At 43.3% G+C, this 23,597-nt stretch overlaps 1 protein-coding gene across 1 annotated transcript in view; it reads left to right on the forward strand.

Annotated features, from left to right (window-relative positions):
* The window catches only part of LOC308280062 (cytoplasmic protein NCK2-like), a gene marked incomplete at its 3' end in the record, with an annotated part of 64,234 nt that extends 40,869 nt beyond the window's left edge, over positions 1-23,365 (forward strand). Inside the window, exons 2-6 of the mRNA XM_080720322.1 lie at positions 2,335-2,604; positions 19,556-19,824; positions 20,081-20,353; positions 21,004-21,264; positions 23,129-23,365. Coding sequence (XP_080576448.1) covers positions 2,364-2,604; positions 19,556-19,824; positions 20,081-20,353; positions 21,004-21,264; positions 23,129-23,365 — 1,281 coding nt within the window. The 5' untranslated portion in view covers positions 2,335-2,363. The remainder of the gene's footprint in view (positions 1-2,334; positions 2,605-19,555; positions 19,825-20,080; positions 20,354-21,003; positions 21,265-23,128) is intronic.
* Between the last annotated feature and the right edge of the window lie 232 nt (positions 23,366-23,597).

Consider the following 23,597-nt stretch of genomic DNA (forward strand, 5'->3'; position numbering starts at 1 on the left):
GGCGGCCCGTGGGCCATTTGCGGCCCGCGGGGGGCTACTGTCTGGCCCCCACCAACCCCAGTAATAATGGTGGTATAAGAACAGCAACAACACTAGCTATATCATCATTGTCGGGTGGAAACCTCGTATCTCCAAATGTGTACGTTCTTTCGCAAAGTAAAGCCCTGCTTCTTCATACAAGGCCGTCGCACAAAAGTAGTGAAAACAGCTGATCTACAAGCACACAACGCCTCGCGGTGCGAGGCGCTGTGTGCTTGTAGATCGGCTGTTTTCACTAGTTTAAATCATTTTTAAAATGATACCGTAAATGCGAAACGAACGGTTTTGGACATACTGTACAAGAATTTCACCCAACAACAACGATATCTGGACTGATCGCTGGAGTAGCGGGAACGCCACCATCGCCCTCTGCAATGTTGTGCAATGTTGGTACCTTATACATAATTCGGCCCTTGGGAAAAACTAATTGGGGAACCCTGTGGTACATTAAAGAGGTGGCGCCATAGTTTTGTACTTTTTCTAGGGATGGACATCGGTATCGGCCAATATCAGAAATCGGCAGGTATCATATCAAACCGGCCAAATCGGTGATCGGCAGGTCACTGACATAAATATGCCAAAATCGGCCAATTGTATCTCTTGCACTGCACAGCATGATGCTCGGTCCTGTGACGTAAACATTAGCAAGTAGCAGCCAGTCTACTTAGAGGCAGCCTACAGAATACAGATGGTGCCGATTACCTTTGCAATGTAAGGATATATTCCATAATCCTGTGTCAATGTCGTCTCCAAAAAGAAGGGGGGGAAAAAGCATGCGTCACCTGCTTTCCTCCTGCCTAGTCCAGACGGTCATATTAGACTGGATATTGTCTGTGAATTTGGATATTGTACTATTGTGATTGATTTGGCATTAGTGTTCTTCTAGCTTATTGGTACTCAAATTGAAGTATGTCTTGTAGGCCTACTTGGCCTGAAACAAAAGGGTATTGGAGCAACCCTATTTCCTAGTTCTTAGCTAAAGAAATCGGTATCGGAAAAATCGGTTTTGGCAGGTCAGACCTTCATAAAACCGGTGGATCGGTATCGGCCAAGAATTTTGCAATCGGTCCATCTCTTTCTGTTTTGTATGTGTCTATGGAGTTCACATCTATACTATAATTTTGCGAATGTCTGAGTGAGTGTCTGTCTGTCTGTCTGTCTGAGTGAGTGTCTGTCTGTCTGTCTGAAACAGCGTTTCTCCTCAGTGGCTGGAGCAATTGATCTGAAATCGCATCACCATCAGCATATGAACACACCTGACATAACTGTGAAGCCCGTTTGTCACTTTCACAAATCATATACTGTATATTCGCATTTTTAGGGTGTATCTATATTAGCCTACAGTACCTTTTGTGACCACACATGTTAAGGGAGGGGCGCTGTTGTTCAGGCCATGCACAATCACACACAAACCCACACACACACACACACACGGGGGGGGGGGGAGTGTGTGTGTGTGCAGGCGGGCAGGCGGGCGGGGGGGGGGGGGGTTCTGGCCCTGTTACAGATGTTGTCCAAAAATCATGCAGATCGGTACACAGTATCTCTGTAGCTGTTAAATGGAACGGGTATTTCTTACATTGATGCTCCTACATATTAGCATGCAAGCACCAGTTAAAGTTACTTTCCATCCCTCATATACTGTGTGCACAGTGCACATCCCATAACCCACACACTGCACATCATTTCGGAGCTCATATCTTTGAACGGGTAAGGGCTAGTTACTCTAATAGACCAACAGGCGTGGTTATAATGTGAAGATTTGTCTTCCCTGTGTATTTTTGGTTTCTTCCTGAAAGCTGAAAGACTGGGCCTCAAAAGGCCCAGTCGGAAAACACAGATTAAATGACATCATATAATAAACCCCTCCCCTTTTACCATTCACCCAACACTGTGGGGTGTGGCTAACTCAGCTGGGTCACCACCCACCATGACATCCATGCATACTTAATGAACTGGGGGTGTGGCCACATAAAAACCCAATTTTAACTCTTTCTGTATCCACAAGTTTCCGCGGGAGTTTACTGGAGACTATCAGGACCAAACTTCCGGGTTTAACAGCAGACATACAAGCTCACGTCGCGTCGCAGATGCAACCCGTTGTGAGCTTGTAAATCGGCGGCGGAAGATCGATGCAGACGTTTGCGCAATGCACTATGGGGCGTAGGAAACTCGTGGATACTTTTTTGGAAAAAATCTTCCTCCTTGTATAATCATAATACCTGATAATCATGTTTTAGAGAGGGGGGGAAAATCATGGCACCACCTCTTTAACCATCTTTGCTCCTCCCGCAGCGGTGGCTCCAGGTGACTCCCGTGCCAAGATGTCGACGGAGGCGGAGGTCGTCGTCATCGCCAAGTGGGACTACCAGGCCCAGCAGGACCAGGAGCTGGACATCCGCAAGAACGAGCGCCTGTGGCTGCTGGACGACTCCAAGACGTGGTGGCGCGTCCGCAACGCCCAGAACCACACGGGCTACGTGCCCTCCAACTACGTGGAGCGCAAGAACAGCCTGAAGAAGAGCGGCGGCTCCTCGCTGGTCAAGAACCTCAAGGACACGCTGGGTGAGTGGAGTGGGTTTGGGGGTGGCGGGTCACGATTTAACGTTTTAACCCATTTAGACCGGGAACGCATTATCAACCCATTTAGGCCTAACTAACCTATAGTTAGGCCCAAATCAGAAATTAGCCTACAAAAACAAATATGTTGATACATACAGTACATGTACTATAAGCCCCTCCCATACACTAAAATGTGTACCCGGCCTGAATGGGTTAACCATTATTTTATGCTTTAACTATTAAAAAATAGCAGACATACAAGCTCACAGCGCGGCACCGAGTGCCGCTCTGCGAGCTTGTAGATCTGCTATTTTTGAAAAATCGTGAACATCAATGTGCAAGTCTTTGAATATTTTTGACCCGATTCTATAAATGTTTTCTAAGGTTGTTGAAAAACGCATGTTTCTATGTCAGTGGTTCTCAAACTTTTTCATGTCAAGGACCCCTAGAATTCTATGTATCTAGCTGTCGACCGATATTTGAGCTACAAATATTCACTAAAAAAAGATATATTCCAAGATTTGCAAACAATTTCACGTTTTTTCAAAAATAGCAAATTTACAAGCTCGCAGCGCGGCACGCTGTGAGCTTGTAATGGTTAATACATAGAGGTTAACACAACAATACAGTTACTGCATCTAATGCATGCAAAAAGCAAAATATTGTATCGTTTGACTTTGTATTGTATTGAATCGTTTTGCAATACAAATAATCAATTTTATCGATACTAAGTACTTGTGTGTTGTATTGTGCAAGTTTAAGAAGAAAAAAAGAGTACAAATGTAATTACTAATTCCATTGCTGGCAAATAGCTGTGTGTGCGTGCGTGCGTGCGTGCGGTACAGGCTGCTGCAGCCTACAGTATAGTATACAGTCGCTTCGGGGCTTATTTTCTTTAGACCTGACCACTTGTTTCCTCTCTCACAAAATCTGGCCACGCTGATACTCTGTCAGGACATGCCTGATATGCGGCGCGAGTTTCACGGCGCGCCACGTTGTCACTCACCGCAGAGAGTGACAAACTTACATAGAGCTTTTAGACAACCCAGTCCAGACCTGCCTGCTATACGACAGACCTGTTGGCTTTCCACTAGAGTCTTTTCCCCATTTTTGTATAGGGCTTAAGTCGGTGGTCCCAAAAATTATATGTATTTGGCCAACATATAAATGGATGAAGTGTTAAAATGATTGTGATTCTATGTTAACTACTTTTGCTGGGGGTCCCTGGACCCCACTATAACCCTTTGAGTTAAATATTATCAGTTCAATCACTTTAACCCTGTCTCACAACGCGCAACTTGGGCTTACAATGATGCCACATGTTAGGATGTAGAAAACGAAAGATCTGGTCTAGGAATCGGGAATGGCATCGGTTGGACCCTAGGTGCTTGCTGTTTGTTCCGTTTCTTGTTTTTGCATTTTAATAGTGTTTTCTTTTTTTATCCCACAGTTTTTGCAACCCATTTTTCTCACCCGGTGACTACCTAACCTGTAGTCCTGGTTTCCGCTCTCCCCCTGCCGCGCCAGGGGACATTGGGGAGCGCCCGGCTGGCTAGGGGGAGGTAGTATAGAAACCAGGACTACTGCATGTTTTTGTGTGAGGGCCTATGCCCAAGGAGACACGGGGAGAACAAGCAAACTCACCACAGAAAGGCCCTATCGCCAACCCCACCTAGGGTGTGGGTGCTGATGACGCGGGTGGAGGAACACGCAATAGTGTGTAGTGTTTCTTGGATATGAATGCATAATGCATAAGTCAGCTATGAGGAGGGGGAGAAATAAAAAGGAAAATGATAGTTTTAGGTTAAATCACAGGTCAAATTTGACCCGCCAATACCAAAAGTGTGTGGGTTAATTGTGTTTGTCTCTTGATGTGCTTGACATTCCCCTCTTCCAGACAGAGACACCAGTTAGTTGTCCCCTCAACCAGACACTTTCTTTCTGTAAGTGACGGTACATCAATATGGGGGTCCTTGACATGAAAACGCTTTGAGAACCACTGATTCCGAGGTCAGGTTCTAGGGCTTAGGGCTGGAGTTGTGCCGGCAGTGTCACGAGTAGGTTGTGTGGCAGTGTTATGAAGTGAAAATAGCACATCTACATGCTCTGGCTAGGTTCGGCTTCAGGTTTGAGGTTAAAATAAATTGCAAAAATAGAAGTCACCGTCCTAATTTTCGTCACAGACAGTGGACAAGAGTGTGTGTGTGTGTGTGTGTGTGTGTGTGTGTGTGTGTGTGTGTGTGTGTGTGTGTGTGTGTGTGTGTGTGTGTGTGTGTGTGTGTGTGTGTGTGTGTGTGTGTGTGTGTGTGTGTGTGTGTGTGAAGGGTAAATTGACTTGAGTGCTCTTATGGCTCGTCATAACGATGGGACAGAGAGACAGACAGACAGAGTGGCTGCGCGGCAGACTGGAGGACAGACAGAGACACAAATAAGACACCATTTGACGCAGAGGAGGCGATAGGAGAGAGAGAGAGAGAGGACATTCTGTTTACTCTAAGAAAAAGACATTAGGACATTACTCCCCAAGAAGATTCCACTAAAATACACACAATAACATTAAAAATCACACCCGTGTGAACTGAGCGGTGGTCGTGGAGGCTGCGCAATAATTTAATTGAATTCAATTGAATTGAATTTTTGAATTGAGTGAGTGAGTGAGTGAGTGAGAGAGCCACACTTGCTCACCAATAGAGAGTGTGTGTGTGTGTGTGTGTGTGTGTGTGTGTGTGTGTGTGTGTGTGTGTGTGTGTGTGTGTGTGTGTGTGTGTGTGTGTGTGTGTGTGTGTGTGTGGCCTGGCCTGAACGTTTGTGTGTGAGTGTGCCTGGCCTATCCTGAACAATAGCGCCCCTCCCTTAACATGTGTGGTCATAAAAGGTACTTTAGGCTACATACAGACACGGAGACAGACAGACAGACAGACCCACACACACCGCCACGTATAGGAGCGTTGTCACCACCGCTCAAAAACAGTATTCAGTCAAAGATAACAGATCTAAGAGAAGTAAGTTATTTCCCCCAAAAAATACCAAATAATACATTTTTGTTTGTTTGTTTGCTTTTTAACACCCTTTTCTCCACAATGTAGTCATTGTATCCTACTGACTCACCTGACCAGTGAGGAGCCACCACTGGGAGGATGTAGACTAGAGCCTTCAGTCCTACTCCTCCCGTTCAACACTCCCCACTCACAGGCACAGATATAAAGAGCTAGATGCCTCGTTCGCCTCTGCAGTTAATTGGAGCGATGTGCAAAAGATTTTGATTTCCTGGAAAAACTAAGGGAACGCTGTCAGTCAAAGTGACTACTGGCCAATCACAGTGTGTCTTTTCCGGGACTTATTCAAGGACCACAATTCAATTCAACAGAGCCAGTTCCGATGTTGCGCTGCTCAGCTGTTCTTACAGGCTGCATACGTAAAGACCAGCCCCCACCTGCCTCTGATTGGCATACCGACTTCTGTATGTGTGACGCACGCGGAAGCAATCAACACGGAAGTGATGAAGATTCCCTTAGTTGCTCAATGCATACGCCCCCTAGCCGAAGGAGGCGTCTACCTTTCTATGTCTATGCTCACAGGTGCCAGCCGCCAGCCGGCAGGAGTACATGCACTAACAATTATCAACCTCCCCACCTGGCTTCACTCTCCTCCGATAAACAGTTTAGTTTGTATAGACCAGGGTTTCTCAAAGTGGGTGCCATGCAAGTCCAGGGGCGCCGCAGGATACTTTGATAATGGGTGGGCACATACTTTACCAGGGGTGTAAAGTAACAAAGGGAATTTACTTAAGTACAATGTTTAGGTATTTCCAATTTCCTTTTACTGTTACTCCACTACATCTCGAATGCAGATATTATACTTTTACTCCACTACAATTATTTGAGCACTTAAGTTACTAGTTACTTTGCAGATTTTTATTATTATTACAAAACATACATTAACCATTTTAGCTCCAGGCCTATACATTTCGGCCATTTGAAAATAGCCGATCTGCAAGCTCACAATGTGTCACGATGCAACGCATGAGCTTATAGATCTGCTATTTTCAAGATTTTTATACTTTTGAAAACTTGAAATGGGACATTCTGCACAATGAGTACTTTCTACTTTGAGTACTTTGAGTACATTTTGATACCAATACTATTGTTCTTTTACGCAAGTAAAATTTGAATACAGGGTAAATTGCAGTATTTATACTTTTACTTACTGTAGGTAAAGAATGTGAGTGCTTTTTTCCACTGTACTTTACCACTGCACCTCCGCCCAAATCGCCCCTAGAACTGTGCTATTGATTTGATGCCCCAGTTTGTAGTTCCCAGGTGTGCAGTACATGGAATGCTGGATGCTGCTCTTAGAGGGGGGAAAAAAGAAGAAAAAAAAAAAAAAAAAATATGCATTCTCTGCAAAAAAAAAAACCTTTACCCTGGATTGATGAATGTTTAAAATAACATCCACCACAGTACAGTACAGCAGTACTAACAAGTATACACACACACACACACACACACACACACACACACACACACACACACACACACACACAGCCACGCCCTCGGAGCTTCACGGACGATAATTGTTACCGTTCAACAACACCTGGATCAACCAATAAGGAGCCGTCGTCGGGCAAAACAACGATTGTGTGCTAATTGGAAAGCATTTTTTTGACCAGCCAATCAGTTCCAGCCGAGTGGACTGCTCTCCAATTAACCCTGTGCAGCTATGCTGTTAAAGACATTATTATTATTTTTTGCGTTAATCTCCCTTTTCTGCTAACAGAGACCGAGTATCCCCTTCATCGAACACCATCATTATTCAGACCCGTTTTTAACCCATTAAAACAGGGAAATATTCGTTGTTGTTTTAGATTTTTGCTATGTATCTGGCAACATACCGCCTTAGAGTAGCGGTTAGAGAATATGTCTTACAAACATAAAAAGAAAATAATAATAATAATACATGGAAATGGCAGATCTCGCAATGCAACACATTTTGAGCTTGTAGCTATTTCCACTATTAATCTGTTATATTTTAAAGTATTTCATAATTACATACTTCAGCCTATAGACATATAGCTCTGGTCCATCGCGTCTCCTCCCGGAGACGCTCTGACAGACCCGTCGGGAAATGGCTAGACTCGAGATTGTCGGCCCCTCCGAGCGCTCAACATCAGTCAAAATAAACTAAACTACTTCACTACTCACCAAACCAAAGGTAGTTTTGCGTTGTTGAAAGTCTATTCTCCGTGTTGGTAAACCTCTCAGCACCCCACCTACTCTGTAAAATACATTATTTTTGTCATGAAATAAAACGCACACACCTCAGGCCACCTAGCGGCCACCGCAGATACAATGGATCACAACCCGGAAATAAGCGGCGGTCGAGTTGGATGCACTTTATTTCATGCCAAAAATAGTGTATTTTACAGAGTAGGTGGGGTGCTGAGGGGTTCACCACCGCGGAGAATAGACTTTCAACAACGCAAAACTAGCTTTGGTTTGGTGAGTAGTGAAACGGTTTTGTTTATTTTGACTGATGTTGAGCGCTCGGAGGGGCCGACAATCTCGAGTCTAGCCATTTCCCGACGGGTCTGTCAGAGCGTCTCCGGGAGGAGACGCGATGGACCAGAGCTAATAGACATATAGCCTACCTGTGCGACTTTTGTTTACGAAACCTAAAAGCAAAAAAATAACCTAAAAGCAAAAAAATATAAATGTTATTTTCATTTATGATGTTGGGGTTAGGTTTTAATTTAGGAAGCATCATCAGTAGTGTTCCTCCAGGTCATGGTGTGTTTCGGCCATTACACCATACACCCTCGCCAGAGGTGGAACTTGCTTCAATACCGATTAGTCATGAGAATGGCTGGGGGGGGGGGAGAGAGAGTGAGAGAGAGAGAGAGAGAGAGAGAGAGAGAGAGAGAGAGAGAGAGCGAGAGAGAGAGATATGCAGGAGTGATTTCCGTCCACACGGGTCGGTCCTCCTAAAGGAGAAAGGCAGATACAAGAGCGAATATGCTTCTGCAAATCTGCCAAAAATAGCAGATGTATAACCTCGCAGTGAGCATGTAGATCTGCTATTTTTGAATAGCCAACCTTAAAATGAGTGGAACTTCAAGGACCCATGGGACTTTAGAACCACTCTTCTCTCTCAAATACGTTTACATTACCAAAGCAGAAGTGTACCGAATACAATACAATACAATACAATACAATACAATACAATACAATACAATACAATACAATACAATCGGAACAAAATATGTACAACTGAAAAGAGTGTAACAGTTTTCATGCATCAAGGTTACATGCATCTCTCTCTCTCTCTCTCTCTCCCCATCTCCTCCCATCCCACTCCATTTCTTCTCGTGACTCCCCTGTTTCCTCCTCTCCTCTGCATCTCTCTGTCCATCCATCCCTCCGTTTGGCAGCTCCCACTTTCCATTCTGATCCTATTATCTCTCTGTTGACCTCCGACTGTCTCTGTCTGTCTGTCTGTCTCTCTCTTCTAAGTGGTTCCCACATTTTTTTTACAAATAAGAGGCCCAATATGGCTGCTGTGCATAGAACGTATTAGGAGATTCAGATTTTTGTCAGCTGCGATTTTGAAAGGGTAAGTGTCTTTTCTGAATGTCATTGGTCAATTGGCGTCCGTTTGTACGGTCAGGGTCATGTTGGCCAAGCTTTGAAATTGAAACTCATAAATAGCACCGCTCACTTCACACTGGGTGTGATTTATTTTGGTTATAACAAAACATTGTTGTTTTTGTTAAAAGTTTAAAGCACCTTATTCTGATAATAATCATTGCTATAGAGTGTTTGTTCCATAACAGGAGTCTCCATCTCTCTCCAGCTCTTTATGTTTTTTTGAAAAACCTATGTTTCTATGTCGGTGGTTCTCAAACTTTTTCATGCCAAGGACCCCCTAGAATTATATGTTTTTGACCGCGGACCCTCATCTGAAAATATGTAGTTCCAGGGACCAAGAGAAAGAAAGATTTTCGTTACAAATGTCTGCTTTAAAATATATATACATTCAAAGATGTGCACACATTTTCAAGAATTTTCAAAGCGCGACACTCGGTGCCGCGCTGTGAGCTTGTATATCTGCTATTTTTCATAGTTAAAGCATGAAATAATAGTTAAAGTGGTGACAAAGATATGCGTACCCGGTCTAGAGTTCATGTCTGCCCATTTCTTTATTATGACATCACTTCCAATTTCACTTATTCTGGATCCTGTCTGACATCTCTATCCTCCTGATTGGACAAAATTGGTATCCTGACCTGATGTGAAATGCATTTTTGTTTTAACAAAGAGCTGGAGAGACATGGAGACTGCTGTTACTGAACAAACACTTTGTATAGTAAAGAGTACTACCAGAATATACAGCAATTCTAACCACAGAAAATCACTTGCCCTACCTTTTCAAGAGGACAACAGTGGTGGACACTGAGACGTGCATTTAATCCTATAGGTTATCAGTGGTATCATCGGAGTGAGATACTGCAGGTATATCTCTTACTGATGCTGTGCAGCGATTAGATGGTCCTGATGAAGGCGGCACTCTAAAAGAATCAATATGCCTCCTCCTTGTGACTACGGACCACAGTGGAACTGTAGGGACAAGAAGATGATTAATCTCTTTAATAGAACCCGCTGTGGTTGCATTGGGAGTGTGTGTGTGTGTGTGTGTGTGTGTGTGTGTGTGTGTGTGTGTGTGTGTGTGTGTGTGTGTGTGTGTGTGTGTGTGTGTGTGTGTGTGTGTGTGTGTGTGTGTGTGTGTGTGTGTGTGTGTGTGTGTGTGTGTGTGTGTGCCTCATTGGGTGAATGTAACACGCAATGGATAATGGTGGTAAAGCAGACCATTTGCCATTGAAGTGTGCCATCACCTACCCAGGGAGCAGGTTCTCTCTCTCTCTCTCTGTGTGTCTCTCTCTCTGTGTGTCTATCTCCCTCTCCTCAGTCTCTTAGCAACTGTGTGAATGTGGATGAGGCCTCAGTGTCTCTTCAGCTGCATTAGTGATGGATGCATTTTGGCTCCGAAAGCAATTAGCGCTCCTTTGTCACGGTCAAGACCTCGCTCTGCCATGGGGAGGGAGAGAGAGAGAGAGAGAGAGAGAGAGAGAGAGAGAGAGAGAGAGAGAGAGAGAGAGAGAGAGAGAGAGAGAGAGAGAGAGAGAGAGAGAGAGAGACTCCTCCAGGTGAATTAGTGTGCACGACAGTTTGCTGTCAGAGAACAATGAGAAGTGTGTGTGTGTGTGTCTACAGGTTTACAGGTTAAAAATGTAAATTTAATTCATAAAATTGCCTAAAAGGTTATATGTATAATATGTCTCTCCAAGTCTTAACTACTTGGGAAGAGTTGCCCTTTCAGCAACTCCCACCTGCATGACTGTCTGCATGTGCGCATGTGTGTGTTTGTGCATGCATGCGCAGTTGCGCACGTGTGTGTGCGTGTGCGTGTGTGAGAGAAGTTTACAGCTACTGTATGTCAGCACGGCCTCGGAGCCTCCCTCAGTCATCACGTAGGTTGGGATAAAAGTCTTCTCATCATTAAGCCTCCAGTCCTTACAGTTTGCCAGGCACAGCTTGACTTCTTTTTCATTTAGTTTAGTTTTCTTTTTGCTTTATTTCCTGTTGGACACTAAACAGTGTTAACTCATTCGTAGTTTACGGCCGTAGAGCCCGTAGATTTCTCTATGTCTTTCACTGCCGGCTTCTCCTACCTGTTAACGTGGGCACTCATCCAGTTCCCATCGTGCGTGATCGGACACTGCTATGCATCGTGTGTTCGCGTATTCCATCAGCTTCTCAAATCCGTTGAAATTTTTTCAATTGATCAATCCGTTCTCCATCTGTAAGCCGCGGAGTTCACACAGAAAGCTAACGGGCCAAAATAGACAACGGACCATCCGCTTCCGGTTCACGGCCTCAATGATAAGTGGTCCGCTCAATAATGTGTCCGTGTAGAAACCGATCACGGAGCATTAGTTCCGGCCTATTTTAGTTCCGCTTCGATAAAAAAATGTTTTTTAATTAAAGCTTATTAAATCTACGGGTTCTACGGGCATGGCAGAGAAGGGGTACAAAGGGGTATTTTTTTGGCAGAGGAATTAATTTACTCTACAAAAACGGACAAAACATTTTCGTCGACTACCTTTTTTTCACTGACAAAAACAAAATAAAACCTAATCTATGATGACTAGAATGGAGACTAAATTTATATTGACAACTTCTTCAACAAATAAAAACAAGACGAGAAGGAAATATTAGGGAGGAGAGTGGAGACGAGATCCAGTAGAGACAAGTCAATTTATGCTTAGTTGTGTTGCAGGTGTCTCAAAAATGCTTGTAGATCGGCTATTTTCGGCATGCATCCAAGTATAAATCGGGCATTACGACGCCATCACGGCCTGCTAAGATACATTTTAGTCTGTTAATTAACTGCAGATTTAGTAGTCGACTGAAACTAGACTGACACTAAAACATTTCCGATGACTAGTAAAATGTGACTAAAACTAAATGGAATTTTATTCAAAATACCATGACTAAACTAAATGAAAACTTGAAGTTAACACTGGACGCTAAGAACAGTGTCCACTCCCCTTAGAGTGAGGGACATACATTTTGGACATTTGAAAATAGCAGATATACAAGCTCACAATGCAACTCCCACCTGCATGACTGTCTGCATGTGCGCATGTGTGTGTTTGTGCATGCATGCGCAGTTGCGCACGTGTGTGTGCGTGTGCGTGTGTGAGAGAAGTTTACAGCTACTGTATGTCAGCACGGCCTCGGAGCCTCCCTCAGTCATCACGTAGGTTGGGATAAAAGTCTTCTCATCATTAAGCCTCCAGTCCTTACAGTTTGCCAGGCACAGCTTGACTTCTTTTTCATTTAGTTTAGTTTTCTTTTTGCTTTATTTCCTGTTGGACACTAAACAGTGTTAACTCATTCGTAGTTTACGGCCGTAGAGCCCGTAGATTTCTCTATGTCTTTCACTGCCGGCTTCTCCTACCTGTTAACGTGGGCACTCATCCAGTTCCCATCGTGCGTGATCGGACACTGCTATGCATCGTGTGTTCGCGTATTCCATCAGCTTCTCAAATCCGTTGAAATTTTTTCAATTGATCAATCCGTTCTCCATCTGTAAGCCGCGGAGTTCACACAGAAAGCTAACGGGCCAAAATAGACGACGGACCATCCGCTTCCGGTTCACGGCCTCAATGATAAGTGGTCCGCTCAATAATGTGTCCGTGTAGAAACCGATCACGGAGCATTAGTTCCGGCCTATTTTAGTTCCGCTTCGATAAAAAAATGTTTTTTAATTAAAGCTTATTAAATCTACGGGTTCTACGGGCATGGCAGAGAAGGGGTACAAAGGGGTATTTTTTTGGCAGAGGAATTAATTTACTCTACAAAAACGGACAAAACATTTTCGTCGACTACCTTTTTTTCACTGACAAAAACAAAATAAAACCTAATCTATGATGACTAGAATGGAGACTAAATTTATATTGACAACTTCTTCAACAAATAAAAACAAGACGAGAAGGAAATATTAGGGAGGAGAGTGGAGACGAGATCCAGTTAGGCCGTGAGCTAGCACTGTACATATGGGGTTATCGGTATCATCTGGGGGGATTAATTCTCATAGTGATTTTTGGGAAGGTATACACCTCTAGTACTAGGAAAAATGTGATAGCCTTGCAGTGGAGGTAGCTTTTTGTGTGTTATCACTCCTTTTATAACCACATGCCAAAACACAGTTTTCAAAATCCGAATGGAACATTCTACTTCAAACTGATGGTTCTCTCTTAATATTGACCCTATCTCTTTGAAAAATGGTTGGGATAAAGCTCAGACTATATATTCTTCACTAATGTTGTTAACATTTGCATATCTATAATTGTTTTTTATTACAGGCAGTGACAACATATGACTTTAATTATGACATAATCCTCTGTGAACCATGGCTCCACATTGTTCGTTCATCGGTACCATCTGGGGGGAACGATTCTCATAGTGATTTTTGGGAAGGTATACATCCCTAGTACTGGGAAAAATGTGATAGCCTTGCATCTGTGGTAGCTTTCTGTGTGTTATCACTCCATTTATAACAACATGCAAAAAAACTTTTCAAAATCCGAATGGAACATTCTACTTCAAACTGATGGTTCTCTCTTATTATTCATCCTATCTCTTTGAAAAATGGTTGGGATAAAGTTCAGACTATATATTGTCCAGTGAGGTGGTTAAAATTAGCATATCTAGAATTGTTCTTTATTATAGGCAGTGACATATAGTGACTATATAATTATGACATAATATGCCAGGGCCCCAAAATAAATGTGGGGTCATCATTACCATCTTGGGGGCAATGATTCTCATAGTGACTTTTGGGAAGGTATACATCCTTAGGATTAGGAAATATGTGAGAGCATTGCATCTGGGGTAGCTTTCTGTGTGTAATTACTTCATTTATAATCACATGCCAAAACACAGTTTTCAAAATCCGATTGATTGATTGAAGAATTTATTAGAAGTTTGCAATAGAAAAGTACAGTCTCATGACAGTAAAAATCACTGGTACAAGGTCAACTAAAAGGAGATCCTAGAAAGCCAAGGCTTATTTCCACAGGAACCACACTTTATGTATCTCATATAACATTGAAAGACAGACGGATAGAACATAGTATCTAGGATAACATCAATTTCAAAAGCAGAAAAAGCAGAAATATGGGCAGAGAAAAGGGGGGGGGGGGGGTGGGAGCATGGGGGCTTAGTCTATTTTATGAGGGGCCCAATAAGTGCACCTCCTAGGGTCTTTCGAGATTTAAAATTGATCAGCGGAGTCATTTTTTTCACTGGATAGGTTAGCCTCCAGGATGCAACCCACAGTGCTATCACAGTGTCACCTACTTTAATTGTGAAGTTCTCAACTTTGGTCAGTTTCTGACTAGATCCAAAGAGGATATATTCAGTTTTACCTAGATGAACGAGATCTGCACCTGGCTCAATGACAACAGACTCTCAGTCTGTTGTCATTGAGCCAGGTGCAGATCTCGTTTAGTTCACAGTTAAGGGCCTTTTCAACCTGCGATATATCTCTGCCTGAGACTAAGAGAGCCGAGTCATCCGTGAACAGAAACCGAATGCAGTCACAAGCAGATCTCCCTTAGTATTGACCCTCTCTGGCAAGGATAAAGCTCAGACTATGTTTTTCATAAAGGTTGTTTAAAGTAGCATCTCTAGAAATGGTAACAGGCAGTGACAACATATACTGTACTATTAGTGTAGTGACTACATTACATAAGATGTTTTCATGAAAGATGTAACACAAAGGGTTCCTTCATAAATAACCTAAAGATTTTAAACCATGTTTACATACATATATTTTAAGTAAATGTATTGTGAAATTCATTAAACAAAATATAGTGCAAGTGTGTAAGAAAATATCCAAAATGCCCACTATTTGATCCGCTTGTCCTAGTATAGAAAACCTGTGTAATCTCATGTTTTGGTTTTCATATGTGTAGAATCCATAATACCTCACATGTTAAAGGTCAGGCCAAGGTAACATTTGACCTCTGGGAGAACAACAAATAGAAAAACTTGATGAATATCCATTAGCATGTCACAGAACTGGTATTTCTCCTGACTGGCACACAGTAAGGATGTAAGGATGAAGTTCCAGAGATGGCTGCAACATGCAGGGTCATAGGAATTTAGGAAATCTTGGTGCCTCATCATGAATGCTGTGTGTGTGTGTGTGTGTGTGTGTGTGTGTGTGTGTGTGTGTGTGTGTGTGTGTGTGTGTGTGTGTGTGTGTGTGTGTGTGTGTGTGTGTGTGTGTGTGTGTGTGTGTGTGTGTGTGTGTGTGTGTGTGTGTGTGTGTGTGTGTGTGTGTGTGTGCGTGCGTGCGTGCGTGCGTACACCCCAACATTTTACAACCAAGACACACCAGTGCTTAGACTCCCTACTACTGTTTCTGCACATTTTGGAGAAGGCGTCAGTCAGCTCCACCCACATGCGTCATGACACCGATGGCAGAGGAAACCATGCAAGGCACCAACATAAAGAGCAGCATCATTCCTGCTCTTTATGTTGAGCAGAGACAGTGATGGATCATGGTGCTGACAGACAAGTTCTAGCTTAGACTCTGGCATGGAGCACATGCATCTCAGCAGGCACTGGGTGAGATATCAAGCATACTGCACATGGCTAGCACGGAAGAAGTACTTCATCATGTGCGTCATCATCCGTCATGAGAGAAAAGGTGACAACCTATTGGCAAGGTGTCCCCCTGCACATTCAAACTGGTGGATGGGAAGTATACAGTAGGAATAATTAAGTTGTCAACCCAAAGTCAGCCAGTCAGATGCACAGAGTCCAGGTAGACTGCTGCTGAATCTGTTGCTGAATCTGCTGAATCTGTCCAAGCTGCCTGCTTGGACACCTGCATAAGGAGTGATAAGGTGTGAGAGACCTTAACCTGACCTTTAGCACATAGGCCTAAGACTGACTAGCAATTGAATATATAACATAAATCTACACCTACTGTATGCCCCCCACCCTCCCAGGTCCCCATATGAATCACCTTAAGTTCACAGTGTCCCTCACACAACTGCAATACAATTGTTGTTTTTAACATGTTGTACAATCAGTGGATCATTGTAATACAATGGATTTGGCAATAAATAATTAACTGATGGTAATTTCACTGATTCAGCCACATTCCTTGAACCCTAAAACCTTGGGTTAGATAGCCAATACCACCTTTCTATATGTTGAACAGTATCATAACGCTATTTAAGCTCCAGGCAGCCATCTTGGACGCCATCTTGAAAATGATGGTTTTATAAGACATATACATTCCTACATCTTTAGTGTGTTCTTAAGCATGCCTAGATGTACCAGAACTAGTTGAAAAACCTTTTGTATATGGGGGTTAAGTAGTATGTTTTCATATAATGACCCATGTAATTTTCGCCTAGTGTTACATAATAAAATGCATGATAGCACCCATAAAGCTACCACTGGTGCAAGGCTATCACATATTTTCTAACTCTAGACATGTATACCATGACAAAAATCACTATGAGCATTAATCCCCTCAGTTGATACCGACCAACCCCAGTGGCTCACCGTCTAAGTAGAGACAAGTCAATTTATGCTTAGTTGTGTTGCAGGTGTCTCAAAAATGCTTGTAGATCGGCTATTTTCGGCATGCATCCAAGTATAAATCGGGCATTACGACGCCATCACGGCCTGCTAAGATACATTTTAGTCTGTTAATTAACTGCAGATTTAGTAGTCGACTGAAACTAGACTGACACTAAAACATTTCCGATGACTAGTAAAATGTGACTAAAACTAAATGGAATTTTATTCAAAATACCATGACTAAACTAAATGAAAACTTGAAGTTAACACTGGACGCTAAGAACAGTGTCCACTCCCCTTAGAGTGAGGGACATACATTTTGGACATTTGAAAATAGCAGATATACAAGCTCACAATGCAACGCATAGTGGATCTGCTATTTCTTTTTTAAGATTGTTATACATCTGAAAATGGGATATTCTGCATAAAGAGTATTTTTATTTTTGGTACTTTAAGTGCATTTTGATGGCAATACTTTTGTACTTTTACTCAAGTGCATTTAGAATTCCAAACTTTTATATTACATGCAGTATTGATACTTTTACTTACTACTCCCTATAGTGCACATGGGTGTGTGTGTGTACCACTGACACGATTCTCTATTTACAGTATATACGCTGCAGCATTTTTGCAGATATTTATTTTCAGCATGTGGTCCCATTTATTATTAATACCAAGTTACTGTTCTATCTGCATGCCTTGCTGTGTTTTATCCCCCCGCTTACTTTACAAATCCCTGTAGAGTGTGTGTGTGTGTGTGTGTGTGTGTGTGTGTGTGTGTGTGTGTGTGTGTGTGTGTGTGTGTGTGTGTGTGTGTGTGTGTGTGTGTGTGTGTGCGCGCGCGTGCGTGTGCACGCTCAGCAGAACATGCTGCTTTGCATGGCAGTCCCATAGCTCGCAGGCTGATCTGAATGCAGATGCGTACACTAATGCATGCAGGTTCACACACACACACACACACACACACACACACACACACACACACACACACACACACACACACACACACACACACATGTTTGAACATATGTAGCACTTGCCTTGACGACCTTGCAGGCTTATGCAAAGGTTGAAATGTAATTTAGATAGCATGTTAAGTAGACATATACCAGGTTCATTTTGCAGACCTGTCGTCCTAGTTTGTATAGTTTAAATATTAATATTTTTGGTTATTATACTGTTTAGACTGATGATGGGTTTACCTATGATCCCAGACATATCTATCTCTATGTATTTGATGTATTACCTTGCGTTTACCTTGCTTATTGTAAGTCGCCATGGATTAGCGTCTGCTGAATGCAAACATTGTAAATAAATATGTGTACACGAACATACACAGCCACGTTCAACATCGCGTACATCTACAGACATGAACATGTGCGCGCGTGAAGGAAAGAAAGGGAGGAAGGTGGGATGACAGCATGACAGAAAGGAACACCCAGATGAGGAGGAGAGCCTTTAGGAGTGGAACGCTGTAGTGTGTGTGTGTGTGTGTGTCAATGTGATCACTGATATGATGAGAATGACACACGCGCTTTACACAAGTCGACTCCCACCAGAGAAAGTCCAAAGTCGAAGTTGAAAAAGAAAATTATTGGTATAACATGGTTCTATTGTGAAAATAGTAGATCTACATGTTCACAACGCCTCGCGATGTGAGGCGTTGAGAGCATCTAGATCGGCTATTTTCAAAATTTCTGCCTCTATTATTGATTATTATCTATTAGGGGTGTAACGATACATTTTAATAGCGATTCGCACACACACACACTCTCAGGAATGAGAAGAACAGCGCATGATGATGATGAAGCGTACACTAACTTGGGCAGTGGTTCTTAAAACCTTTTAATTTAAGGACACCCATAAAGGTCTTTGCACACTGCTGCTTTCTTTCGGTCGAATATCGGATACAAATTACAGAATGAGTGAATGACTGGATAATAATATTACCAGAAACAGCTGGCCCTGGATGCCCATAACAGGTCTGTAACTCTGGGAGTGTACAAATGGAACCAAACGGGTTCTTTATTTTATACTTTATTTCCTTTTGCAAATATAACATTTGAGAACCACTAGTGGACACACATTTGCCAAGGACAAGGCCAAGTCTTTGCATTTTTCTGTGTACGGACATATTGAACTGAACACACAAGGCTTAATTGGTTAAGCCTTAACTTGAGTAAATGTACAGGTAATGGCCATGACTGTCCATTAGTATTGCAGCTGTAGTACAGAGAGGCGTTGCAAATGAGCACGGCTAATCAATACCTAGCCGTAGTCCTGGACGCTCCCGCACTAATCACACAGGCAGCTCGTTAGTGCAGCTGAAGTGTTTACACTCTCACTGGCTTCCAAACAACTGTCTTCAACCTCTAAGCCAGAGGTTCTCATTCTCAACCTTTGCAGGCCGCGACCCCCTGAATAATCTCATTTGAGCTTGGGACCCACCCCAGAATAATCAATGCATGTATAGAGCAGGGTTCTTCAACAATCGTTTTTAACTGATGTTTGAAATAAAACAAATTCATGCTTGAGCCTCTGCCCTTTTACCCATGTGTAAAAAAATCCCTCTCCAGACCATGAATGCAGTTTTCACTCTGGTGAAAGAAATGCAAATGCCCTCTTTCCATACCATACCTGAAGGCAGCATTCAAGAGAATTGCCATGTCCAAACTCTACTGAACTTGAATGCAGTGTCGCGTTGCGAGCTTGTAGGTCTGCTATTTTAGAAATTTCAGCCCCTGCCTCTCTAACATTCTCTGCACGTCACTGCTCTGTCTCTCTCTCAGGCCTGGGGAAGACAAAGAGGAAGACGAGTGCGCGGGACGCCTCTCCCACGCCCAGCATGGACGCCGAGTGCCCCTCGACCAATGGCAGCGGAGTAGGAGGGGGAGGGGGCGGGGCTGGCGAGCGAGTCTACGACCTCAGCGTCCCAGCGCTTGTGAAGTTTGCGTACACGGCGGAGCGCGAGGACGAACTGACGCTAGTCAAGGGGGCAAAGGTTGTCGTCATGGAGAAGTGCAGTGACGGCTGGTGGCGAGGAAGCTCCGCGGGCCAGGTGGGTAAGCAGGGTTATAATGAAAGGACGGAAACAAACAAATGGACCAAACAAATAAAAAGGCAACTACCTGTATTGTCTATAAAACTGAATCTGAACTATACGTAGTAATTTTGATTTCTTTGGTCACAATAATCGTGATATGACATTTTCATATCGTCCCATCCATAAATTGATATTAATTTTTTACTTGTTACGTAAACAAATGTGAGCACTTTTTCCACTCCATCTGAGAGCTTCTTCCACTACGCTGCAGGTGGGCTGGTTCCCGTCCAATTACGTGCTGGAGGAGAACGACGGGGAGGTGGCGTCTGTCGAGCCGCCGATCAACCGAGGAGGAGGAGGAGGAGGCGGCGGTGACCCCGCCTACCAGAGAGTGGGCGGGGCAGCGACGGTGTCAAACGGCCAATTGTGCGGCGGCGGCGGAGGAGTGGTGTGGGACCGGGTGCTCCACACGGTGCAGACCTTGTACCCCTTCAGCTCCGTGACGGACGAGGAACTCAACTTTGAGAAGGCCGAGATCATGGAGGTGCTTGGGAGGTCCCCGCGACTGCTTTTCATTTTTTTTTTGTAGACATTTTTTTAAAGACCTGAGGCGGATTCCACAAAATGCCCTCTAAAATCGGTAGTTCTCATGCTTTCGAGATTTCCAAAAATAGCAGATGTACAAGCTTGCAGTGCTGTAGGAAGTTATATATTTTATATAGCCAACGCAAACATCTAAAATGACACAGATGCTTTCCTGGTTTTAATCCGTTAAAAATGTTTCTACATCAACAAACTGATTAACCACTTAAAGGGGAATACCACTCATTTTCAACATTGAACCATGTCATAATATACCTTTAGAAAGAAAAAGAAAAAAACGTATGTGTTGCCTGGAACTGGAATTGATTGTTGGGGTCATGTGGCTCTGCCCTCTAGGCTGACACATTCACTAGAATGAGGCAGTAGTTTGATCAACTTGTCTGTCTGTCTGTCTGTCTGTCTGTCTGTCTGTCTGTCTGTCTCTCTCTGTGTCTGTCTCTCTCTCTCTCTCTCTCTCTCTCTCTCTCTCTCTCTCTCTCTCTCTCTCTTTTTCCAGTGGTGTTCCATTGTGGAGAGGTGGAGAGACAGTTGGTTTTTAATTGTGTTACTATAGGTTTTAAAAAAATGTAATCTCTCTCTCTCATCATGGAGGTGGTGGAGAAGCCGGAGAACGACCCGGAGTGGTGGCGCTGCCGTAACAGCCGCGGCGCGCTGGGCCTTGTGCCAAAGAACTACGTGGTGGTCCTAGGAGACGGCCCCGCCCCCGCGCTCTACGCGGCGGGCCCGGCGCGCTCAGGCAGGTTCGCCGGCAAGGCCTGGTACTACGGCAGCGTGACGCGGCAGCAGGCCGAGTCCGCCCTCAACGAGCGCGGCGCCGACGGAGACTTCCTGGTTCGGGACAGCGAGTCGTCGGTGAGTCACCGGGGCCAGTGGCGTCAGTTCAGCAAAAGCTAAGGTATGGCAACATAACTGGTGTCTTGCACGCGCGCAAGACACCAGTCATGTAGTCATACCTTAGCAACAGCTAGGCATGATACATTTATTTTAAGAAGTATACATTTTATTGTTTTCCCCTGTAGCCAAGGTATGGCAGCTGCCATACCTTGCCATACTCAAATTGACTCCACGACCAGGTCCATTTCATTTTGACGACTAAAACAGTGGTTCTCAACCACTTGAGTAAAAGTACAAAAGTATTTGCATCAAAACGTGTAAATAAAATGACAAACTTCAAATCAAACTTGTTTAAAAAATAGCCGACCTATGGCTCACACAATATGGGCTCAGACAAAAGTATAAAATATGGTTTAGGTATTTGGTAATAATCTAAATGTATCTAAAGTAACTTTTTTTTAAATAACTATAGTGGAGTAAAAAGTAAATTATAGATTGTGTGGAGAGAAATATATATGTAAAAATAGACATACTCTAAAGTAAAAGTATCTCAACATTGTACTTTCCACCACTGGAGACTGTGGTTGGTTGTAATGGAATACAACATGTTTCACATGTGAATGTGTGGGAAAGTTTGGAAAAACATCCTCTCTTTTTCCACATAATACTGTAGTTCTCAGCAAAAACCTCATCCTGGAAAAAATAAGTTGTCAATAGCTGGTGAAGCAATTTAGAATTTGACTGTGGAGCTCTTCTGCCCTCTGCTGGTGTGCTGGCTGAAGTTCATGATGTTCCATAATGTAATTTCTCCCTCTCTCTCCCTCTCTTTCTACCAGTGTTAATTTTGACAGCAATTTTGATTCAGTTTTAGTCATAGTCTTTTGAATAAATGTTCATTTACTTTTAGTCACATGTTAGTCTGAAATGGTTTTGTTTTAGTTGACTATAACATAGCATAAGATTTTATTTGACTGGGGTGCCAGCTGGCCTACTGGTCCAGGCGTTTACCACTTAAGGCATTGCCACAAATAGGCATATTAATGCCTGACGGCGTAGCCGGTTCGATTCCCGATCCGGACGACCTTTGCCCCATGTCACTCCCCATCTCTCCCCCCATTTCCTGTCAGTCTACTGTCCTATCGAATAAAGGCATGAAAAAACAAATCTTAAAAAAAAAAAAAGATTTTGATTTTATTTTACTAAGCCCATTTTTGTGGGCCTTGATTGCGTCTTAATGCCTGATTTTTCACTTGGTTGCATGCTGAAAATACCTGCTCTACAAGCTCACAAGTTGTCTTTTAGTTAGAACTGTATCTCTTCTCCACTAGTCCCTCCAGGGACAATTGTGTCAACAACTAAAACTAGAAAAAAGTTTTTTAGTCTAATTTTATTTGTTGACAAAATTGTCTATATATTATGGTCTTGGTTTTAGTCATCATAGTTTAGTTTTTATTTAGTTTTCGTCAGTGAACCATATAATGACCATGACATGTAAATTATATAGCATTTTTTTTAGGGTTTTATATACAACTTTTACTGAATAGGTGCTTGGTCTACCTACCGCAAGTTATTTTTCTTAGATGGCTATTTCTTTGTATTTTATGTCTTGATGTTTCTGTATTGATGCTTGACCTTGCTTATTGTAAATCGCTCTGGATTAAGAGCATCTAAATGCCTAAATTCTAAATTGTCTAAATTCAAAATTTTAGTCGAAGGAAATGAACACTGGTTAATTATATGTGTAATTTCTCCCTCTCTCCCTCTCTCTCTCCCCTCCCGACCCAATAACTTCCCTGAAGGAAATGAATACTGGCTCATAATGTGTAATTTCTCCATCTCTCCCCCTCTATCTCCCTATCTCTCTCCCTCTCTCCCCTCCCAGCCCAATGACTTCTCCGTGTCGCTGAAGGCGGCAGGCAAGAACAAACACTTCAAGGTGCAGCTGTTGTCGGTCGGGGGGGAGGGGCCAGGGGAGGGGGAGGAGTCGGGGGGCGGAGTCTACTGCATCGGCCAGCGGCGCTTCTCCAGCATGGACGAGCTGGTGGAACACTACCGCAAGGCGCCCATCTTCACCAGCGAGCGCGGAGACAAGCTGTACCTGGTGCGACCGCTGCACTGACTGCATCACACATGAACACGATAAGAAAAACAATAATAATTTACAATTTACATATATATATATAAATTATATATACCGGGATCAATGGTGGCCTACAATACACATGTGTGCTCCGGAGCTATAGGCTGTGTCCGGTTGCCTTTAGTTTTTTTCTTTTTAGTTTTAGTTTTGTTTTGCAGGACTGACGTCTGACATCGCTAGAGAGCCCTATACCCCAGGGTCACGCTGTGAC

Source organism: Nannobrachium achirus (assembly GCF_963921795.1).
Source record: "Nannobrachium achirus genome assembly, chromosome: 24".
Taxonomy (NCBI): Eukaryota; Metazoa; Chordata; class Actinopteri; order Myctophiformes; family Myctophidae; genus Nannobrachium; species Nannobrachium achirus.